The sequence below is a fragment of the Emydura macquarii genome, unplaced genomic scaffold, assembly GCF_026122565.2.
Source record: "Emydura macquarii macquarii isolate MOO-44397 ecotype Brisbane River unplaced genomic scaffold, CSIRO-AGI_Emac_v2 contig_1230, whole genome shotgun sequence".
Taxonomy (NCBI): domain Eukaryota; kingdom Metazoa; phylum Chordata; order Testudines; family Chelidae; genus Emydura; species Emydura macquarii.
In genome coordinates, this window is record NW_027131367.1 from 818452 (window position 1) to 827332 (window position 8881).

At 64.8% G+C, this 8881-nt stretch overlaps 1 protein-coding gene across 1 annotated transcript; it reads left to right on the plus strand.

The window, feature by feature from the left end:
* Window positions 1–3428: 3428 nt before the first annotated feature.
* Window positions 3429–8009, plus strand: TMC8 (transmembrane channel like 8). Its single transcript, XM_067547795.1, has 11 exons — window positions 3429–3549; window positions 3772–3919; window positions 4144–4314; window positions 4663–4808; window positions 5155–5278; window positions 5524–5621; window positions 5923–6106; window positions 6189–6319; window positions 6435–6593; window positions 7309–7387; window positions 7507–8009. Exons 2-11 carry the CDS (start codon window positions 3773–3775, stop codon window positions 7651–7653), a joined length of 1386 nt encoding a protein of 461 aa, XP_067403896.1. The 5' UTR covers window positions 3429–3549; window position 3772; the 3' UTR covers window positions 7654–8009.
* Window positions 8010–8881: the final 872 nt, after the last annotated feature.

The window sequence follows — 8881 nt, forward strand, 5'->3', positions numbered from 1 at the left end:
TTGCACACAGCAAAGGAAGCTGCGGGGGGAGCACAGTTCCTGTCACATGTCCCTGGGCACTATCAGTAACTCACTAGCCCGGCTTGTCCCCCCCGCAGGGGCCCCGGAGCCAGAGCAGGGGACCGCAGCGGGCGGGGGCCCATCCCGTGCGAGGGTGTGGGAAGGGCAGGGCAGGGCAGGGGCTAGCAGGGGGTGGGTGCAGCGAGTCACTTCCTCCTTCGGAAGGAGACAGAGCACGACGGGCCAGGGACTCGAGCTGGCTCTGCTCTGTCACCGGCTCCTGCTCAGCCATGGCCGAAAATCCAACTGCAGGAAACAGTTGGGGAGAGGCACCCGTGGGACGGGTTAGTCCTGGCTGATTTGGGGCTGGAAGGGCCCTTTGGAGAGGCCCGAGCTGGGCCCCTGACAGACCACAGCCCGTGGGGCATGCTGCTCTGTGCCCTGGAATAACCTCTCCTCCTGGGGCAGCCTGGCCAGGGAGGCAGGGGCTAGGATAGTGCCTAGGGCCAGGGCTGTGGGACGGGTGGGAGGGGTTGTTTGGCGGTAGTGAGTCTGCTTGGGGCTTGCGCAAGGGACCGTGCCGTGCTCTGGCTTTGCCGCAGATTTATGGCTCCATGGCTGCGAAGGGGCCGGCAGCCTGTGGGCGCGACTGGGCCAGGGACCGGGCCTCGGGTGACTTTCCTTCCTCCCCCAGGCCTCTGCAGCAATGAGCAGCCCTGCGCAGAGCCGGAGGCTGGGCCGCCAGCCCGGCTCCATGGGGGAGCGCTCCGCCTCCCAGAGCTCCCTGGAGGAGGTGGCGCACGGGAGGGAGAAGATGCCGCTCAGGGCTCTGCCCTGCTCCATGCAGGAGAAGCGCCTTGTCAGGTCAGGTCCGACTCCGCCAGCATCGCAGTGGGCTGAGCAGGGGCGCGACAAACGGGGCTGAGGCTGCAAGTCTCATGGTTCTGTCCAGCCCACTCTCCCTGGGCAAGAGGGACCAGGAACGAGAGCCCCCCACCTCCAGCTGCGGCTGGACAAGGGCCACATTGTGGATACCCCTCCCAGGCCGGGACACGGAGGGGTAGGGCCCTGTCGCCCATGTGGGACAGAGGAGTGTGAAAGGAGGGAGACACCCCGCAGCAGGGATGGCTGTGGATAGAAATGCCTCCAGGGCAGGATCTCCCAGCAGTGCCTGGAAACCCCAGTGGGTTTTGCAGCAGGAACTGAATTCCATCTCCTCCCGGCAGGCAGCAGAGAACAGCCCAGGAGGAGGGAGACCTGCCCTGCTGGGAGTCCTGGCGGCAAGGCCAGCGCAAGTCCCAGCAGCGGTTCTGGCAGGGAGTGCGGAACCTGGCCGGGATCTGCCAGCTCTGGAAGGCTCCTCTGAATGAGATTGAAGGTAGGGTGGCCTTCTCCAGTGCACACCCCATCCCCCTGGGGCTGCGCGGGTGGCAGTCCTGCCACGTACCCCACAGGGCCCCCACCCCCGTCTCCCACGCGCTCAGAGAGTGTTTTGGGGCAGTGGGTCGGCCAGTGGGGGTACATGGCTCAGCCTGGGGGGCGAGCTGGGCAGCTAATCCTGCCGTGTATCCCCGAGAGCACAGCCGGCTCTTGGCGGGCTCACAGACCCAGGACAGACCCCATCTCTGCTGAGCCTTCCCGTTTGTGCCCTGCTGCTCCCGATTCCCAGCCAGGGCCAGCGCCAGCACCAGGAAGGGAGCCAACGTTCGCCAGGACCCGCTCGAGGGCAGGGGCTGGGAGCCAGGGCGCAGGGAGTGAGTCTCCTCCGGAGGCCTGGCACTGCTGTGCCATGGCTGGCGATCCCGTCCTGGCCAGGCGGAGTGTGGATTCAGCCAGTGGCTGCCCAGGGCCCCAGATCTTCTCTCCTGCTTCGCTGGGAGCCCAGTGGCGACTGGTAGCGGGCTAGCTCAGTGGCCAGTGGAGGGGGCTGCGAGCACAGAGGCGAAATTCCGCCTCGGTCGCCTGCAGAGCCGTGGACAGCTGCCTGCCGTGGCCCTGGAAGGTGGCGCTGGGCCCAACCTGGCTGCAAGGGCTGTGCTGTTATTTCGGGAGCCGGGGGAGCCCCACAGGAATGAGCTGTGCTGTTATTCCGGGAGGCCCCGTCTCCTTGCACGCCCGCGGCCCCGGTGCACAGCACGCCGCTCTGCACTGCCGGCTCTCCCTCTCCCGTCCCCAACATGCAGGCAGGTTCGGCACCGGGATCCAGTCCTACTTCACCTTCCTGCGGTTCCTGGTCTGCCTCAACCTCCTGGCCCTGCTGCTGACCGTGGGCTCCGTGCTGCTGCCAGTCACTGTCCTCAGGGAAGCGGCAGCATCGCCCGGGGGCCAGGATGCAGGTGGGTCAATGCCACAGGGTCTTGCTGCCTCTCTGCTTCCCCCAGAGCTGCTGTCTGGACTGAGAGTGCTGCCAAGGTCTGGCCTGAGGAGCAATGCTGGGTCGCACCTGCCATGGGGCATCCCAGCTCAGGGGTCCCAGTGGGGCAGGGGCATCCCCGGGAGGGTCTCTCTCAGCATGGTGCAGGTTCCTCGCTTCTAGCGTCCCCTGCCCCATGCAAAGTCCCCCAGTGCCAGCGGCCTCCCTGCGTCCCAGGCACAGAGGGCTCCCTCCCAGCTAAAATCTGGGGTCGGGTCACTCCCATGGCCCGGAGAAAGGACTGCTGGCTGCTCAAGGCTCTAACCTACGCAGCAGCCGTCCTGCCTCAGCAAGCAGGGAACCCGCCTCATCTCTGCGCAGGCCCAGCTGGATGGAAGGTGTGTCACTGCCAGCTTGTTCAAGTCCCACAGCTGCCTCTGTCCGTGCCCAGGTCTCTCTGGGCACTCTCCAGCCTGGCACCTCTGGCAGAGCGCTGAGTGCAGGACTCCTGGGTTCCCCTCTCAGTAACCAGACTGGGCCTGGCCCTGGCCCTCTGCCGGGGATGTGAATGAGTCTATGGGCTGGGCCTTCTGGGGTCTAAACCTCAGTCCATCCTCAGCATCCCTTGGCTAGTCTAATACTGGCCCCATAACCTGAGCTCGTCCTGATCCTAGAGCCCGTGTGCCTGAACTACAGCATCAGAACCAGCCTCGGGGCTGCCTGGCAGCCTCTCCACGACACCTTCACCGGGAAAGTGAGTCCATGAACGCGGGGCGGGACGAGGGCATCATCATGATGGGGAAGGGAGCTGCCCCCTCTAGCCCTCTGGGATGGCCGTGATTATTTCCCTGCCTTTGCTGAATCCCCTCCCTCAATGCCAGGGGTGGGGCAGGCTCGGCTGCTGCGTGCCCCCCTTCCCTCCCTAGGGGAAGCCTCCCCAGTTCCTGTGCTCAGCGAAGCTGCAGAACTGGTCCTTTTGCTGCCGCAGCGCGAGCAGGCCAGGCTGGGTCCCGCGGCAAGGGGCGAGGCCTGACTTCTCTTGGGAAACTTCTCCAGGGCTTTCTTGAGAGCTCCTACTTGTTCTATGGCTCCTACAGAGCGGGGCAGGAGAGCAGCTCCCACTACAGCGTCCGTGTAGCCTACCTGCTCAGCACCCTGGGGTACCTGCTCCTCTGCTTCCTCTGCATCCTGAAACGGTGAGCTCCGGAAAGCGGGGTGGCCTGAACCCTGAGGGCTAGGGGTGGGTGTACCCAGGGAGGCACAATGGCTCTTTACCCCCTGGACTCTGCTCTGCATGGGGCGCTGGTTGAAGTTGTTTGTGGCTGGGCTGGCTGGGAGGGGGCGGCTGGGCTGAGCAGCTGGGGGGCCAGTCTTGCTCTGCCGGGCTGTGACGGCTCCCGGTGGTGCCTGTCCCACAGGATGGCGAGTGGTGTGGTGGAGAGGCTCGTGCTGAGCCAGGAATATAGCTCCCGCCGGAGAGCCAGGATCTTTGCCGAATGGGATTTCTGCATTCGCAGCGTGGCAGCTGCGTCCATCAAACAGCAGAGCATCTGCAACAGCCTGAAGGTGACGCAGGCCAGTGGCTTGGGGCCAGGGCTGGGGGGAGTTGAGAGGGGCTGGGGCTGGGGCTGGGGCTGGCTGCACATTTGGCCACCGGTTCGGGGATGCTATCGCTGTGCACACGGAGCCACAGGCTGCGTGTGGGGCACTGGCTGCGGGGACCCGTCTCCGGTCCAGTGAGTGCCCAGCCACGCTCTGACTGTGTCCCTCTCTCCCTCACCTGCTGGCAGATCGACCTGGCGGAGAAGATGCGTTGCCTGAAGAACCGGCAGCAGAGCACGCGGCAGAGAGCCCTGCTCTACCTGCTACGCCTGCTGATCAACAGCAGCATCCTGCTCCTCTTAGCTGGAGCCTTCTACTGCATCCAGCAGGTCACAGAGCTCTCCCTGGACGCCGAGCAGGTGGGAACCACCTTCCCCAGGACCCGGCTCTTGGCCAGGCCTTCAGCTCCCTGTGCCGGCATGGCAGCACTGCCTGCTGCTGGCACTGCAACCTGTGGCACGTGGTCTGCAGCGGCACCGGGCCCGTCTCCGCCGCACGGGATACATTGCCCCGCTGGAGGGGACACCTGGTGGCAGCCGGCTGTCGTCTGCCTGCCAAGGGCCATCAGGGTGGAGCCAAGCGCTCCGTGAGCAGCCCCGCCGCCCAGGAACTGTGGAACGCAGGGCGAAGGGGCGACCCCTCAGGTCTGCCTGGTGCTGGGTGCCCAGGGGAGGAGGGGTGTGACTCTTTGCCCTCCTGCTTTGCAGAAGAGGACCAGCCCGAGCATGGTGCTGCGGTACCTGCCGCCCGTCATCATCTTTCTGATCAACGTCCTGCTGCCCTACGCGTTCCAGGCCCTGGTGAAGCTGGAGGGCTGGTCGCCCAACACCGAGATAAACCTCACCCTCATCAGGTCAGAGCTGCCCTCAGCCAGCCCCCGCCTCTGCCCGGGGAGGTGGCGGCTACGTGGGGGGGGAGCGGGTGCCCCCAGCTGGCTCTGAACAGCCTCCACACACCTCCCCTTCCGGAGCTGGGTAACAAACAAAGAGATGCTAACCTCAGCCTCAGCTCCCGCAGGCCTGCCTGCTCCTCGGATTGCCTGCAGAGACCTCCCTGGCCTAGCCCCCAGCAAGCTCCCCGCCTGCCCCTGGCCCCCAGGCCAGCGTCGGCTGGTAGCTGCAGCCCAGTCTGGGGAGCTGGGCGGGCTGGGCCGGGCCGTCGGGTGACCTGGTGCTGCCTGCTGTGTTGCCCCTCTGCAGGTGTGTGATGCTGAAGATGGCCAGCCTGGGCATGTTCCTCTTCTCCCTTGGGCAGAGGATCCTGTGTGTGTGGGACAGAGGGGAGCACATGTGCCAGCCCTGTGGCTACAACAAACTCTACCAGGTAACTGGGGACTCCTCCACATGGCCGGGAACCCCCCGATGTCTGACAATGGCAGTGATCCTTGCCGGCAGCCGGAGGGCAGAAGCCCAAGCCAGGCAGCCAGTCAAAGGAACGTGGGGCGGGCCCGGGCCTGGGCACGTCTGAGGCTGCTGTCTCCAGAGCATCGATGTGGCAAGGAGGGTGGGTCCCCCTGGCTGTGCCAAGGCAGGGGGCTTGGGTGTAACTGGCTCCGTCCATTCCTGCAGTGCTGGGAGACTGCCATCGGCCAGGAGATGTACAAGCTGACCATCTTCAGCTTCCTCACCACCATCGGGGTCACCTTCCTCATCAGCCTGCCCCGGAGGTAAGGCGAGGGGCCCCTCACTGCACGCCCTGGGGCACTCCAGCTGCCGGACGCCCCTTGCCACGGCGGCATTGCTGCGCGCAGCCTGATCTGCAGCTTGCACTGACCTCAGGCTCACAAGCAGCCAGCGGGCGGGGAGGCTGAGGGGACCTCGCGTGGGTGCACTAGAGGTGGGGCGCAAGGATGAGGCACGGCTCCCATCCTGCCCGAGGCCTCACAGCTGCCTCCACGCCGCCCCTGTGCTGGGTGCTTGTCAGCCTGACTGCAGGGCTGAACGGCCTCTGTCCCCCCCTCCCCGCAGGCTGATCGCCGAGCACGCTTCTGGCCGGCTGGCGCAGTGGGTGAGGAAGGACGAGTTCCTCGTCCCCCAGAACGTCCTGGATATCGTGGCCGCACAGACCGTTATCTGGCTAGGGATCTTCTACAGCCCCCTCCTTCCTCTCCTCAACACCATCTTCATCTTCATCACCTTCTACATCAAAAAGGTGAGCAGGCGCCGGCGTGACAGAGCCCAGTGCATGCAGAGCTGTGGGCGTGCAGGGCTGCCTGACCCTCTCTCTCCCGCAGTACACTCTGTACAGGGACTGCAGACCCTCCCAGCGGCTCTTCCGGGCTTCCAGCTCCACGTTCCTCTTCCAGCTGGTGCTGCTGTTGGGCCTGACCATGGCGTCTGCCTCCTTGGGCTACGTCATCACGAGGTGAGCGAGGGCAACCCGGGCGCTGCTCTGGGGAGGTCAGTGAGGAGCACCCCGCACCCACCCCTGCGGCTCTGCTCGCATGCACCGAGTGACGGCTCCTTTCCTCTCCCCACAGAGTCCCTTCCTCCAGGGCCTGCGGCCTCTTTGCCAATTACACGGCTGCCTGGAAGGTGGTGCCAGAGGCTGTGTCCACCCGCCTGCCCCCTGCGGCCCAGCGTGTCCTACACTATGTCGCATCTGATGCCTTCTGCTTCCCACTTCTCATCCTGCTCTGGTACGGGTCCTGCTGGGGCTGCCTGCAGGACCTGGCTCTGGGCCTGGGCTGGAGGCGGTGTGGTCCAAGTTCAGACAAGGGGCTCAGGGCAGGAGTAGCGTCCCCAGCAGGGTGTTGCTGTGGGTACAGGTCGCAGTCGAGGTTGATGGGCTGCACTGGTTCAGAGCCGCTGAAGCAGGGTTAGTGGGACTGGGGCAGGGCGAGGCGCCGGGGCCAGAGCCAGGAGCCAGGCCAGGAGTCAGGAGTGCGCAGCAGGCTCTGTTTGCAGCAGCAAGCCCAGCTCCACCTAGCTGCACAGGCAGCCCCCAGCTGTTTCCCTGAGGCCTTCAACAGTCAGCCAGAGCCTCCGTGGGCAGGACATCCGGGGTGCCTGGCCCCACGCCAGTCACAGCCCGAGCATGCTGCTCTGCTGGGGGGGGGGGTGTGGATGCAGCAGTCGCTCAGGGATCAGCAGAGCCAGGCTCTAGCCCTGCCTGGGCTGCTGTGCTGGGGACCCCCCTCCTAGAATAGGGGCTCTGGGGACATGCAGGCTCCTCTTGTCTCTCCGCTCTGGAAGCTGGGCGGGGTCAGTTGTCCAGAGAGGAGAATGCCGTTGACTCTCAGGTGTGCCCTGCCCCCAGCCCTCCTACCAGGGCTGGGCCCATGGACCGGCACAGGGGCTGGGCGCCAGGAGTTCTGTGGGGCTGGTGCGACTGCATCTCCTTCTCCCCTGCAGCCTCATCCTCACCGGGATTGTTTCCCAGACCCAGGCAAACAGACGAGCCATCGAGAGGCTCAAGAAGCAGCAGGTGCTGGTGAGTGTGGGCCTGGGGCGTCTCCGCAGGTGCTGGGCAGCAGGAGCTGGGGGGAGGCCCCCGGGTCCCCTGGCTGTCAGTGCTAAGGTAGCCCCCATCTGCTCTCTGCATCTGTCTAGCATGTCAAGGAGAAATGGTGTCTGGTGCGGGAACTGGCCACCCTGCTGTTGGAGCCCCGGCAGCCTCCGGTGGCGAGGAGCCAGGTGGTTCTCCTGTCTGCTACTGAAACCTCTCGGGCCCAGGGAATGCAAGAAACTGAGACCTGAGGAGACGCGACGGGGATGGACATTTGGCCTGTGTCACATGAAGAGCAGAGAATCAGAGCTGCCACCCTGGGGAGCCGGCTGCGGAGGGGCCGGACTTGCAGCCATTGGCTCCTCTCCCATGTGCTGTGGGACACAGGCCAGTGGCGATGGAGGAAGGGACCCTCCAGCCCAATAGACCGAATCTAGACCCTGAAAACGTCTGTGCCCACGACTGTCTCAGTGAGCCTGTGCGTGCAAGTGTGAACTTTCCTGATTCTTTTTTGAACCCCATTATCGTTTTGGCCCCCACAACATCCTGGCCACACGCTGCAGAGGGGGACTGTGCTGTGCGAAGAAATACGTCCTTTTGGTCGTTTAAAACCTGCTGCCTCTTAATCTCACTGGCTGGCGCCTGCTTCTCATGACACCAGACAGAAGTCCTGACCCAGATCAGCACACCCTCCAACCAGTGCACAGGGCCTCCAAACCCAGAGGGCTAATGAGAAATGTCTGCCACCCTTACTGGACCCTAGCCTGGTGCAGGGGCTACAGGCCAGGGCTCTGGTTGCCTGGCACCCAATCGCCCCCACCTCCTGGCCCAGGCGCCAGCAGCATTCACTACACCAGGTCAGGCTGCTCGCTGCTCGGGCTGGCCAGGAGAGGCAGGACGGGTCCTTTCCAGCTCAGTGAGCAGCTGTCGGCCCAGGCGTGGGCTGGCTCTGCCCAGGTTGATGGAGGTGTAGGTGGAATCCATGCCGGAGCTCCCTCAGCCAGGGTGGGGCTGGCACCGCCTGCCTCTAACCCGGGGGCTGTGTGGGTCAGGAGGGCAGCCAAGTCTAGGAACAAGCCCCTGCTGGGCATCCCAGCCCCTGGCAGTGGCAGAGAAGGGGTGGCCTTGGCTTCTCTGGACATTTCCCTCCCCTCAAATCTTCTGTACCTGTGGGGTAGCAGGTCCAGTTCACTGGCTGTTGGGTGTGAGTGGAAGCCTGGGGGGGTGAACATCTGAGTGAGAGAGGGGATCAGAGCCGGGCACTGAGAGAGTTTGGTGAGGGAGCGGCTCACCCCAGGGGAGGGGGGAGAACACACAGCCTGTGATGAGATCGCTGCTGTCCATGCTTCACTCATACTGGGGTGACGGGCTGCAGGTTAAGCACCTGGGGGCGGGAGGGGAGAAAGAAAAGAGGCAATGCAGGAAAAGACAGCCTCTGCATGGAGAAAGGAGAGAGAAGTGGGGAGGACTGAGCAAAGC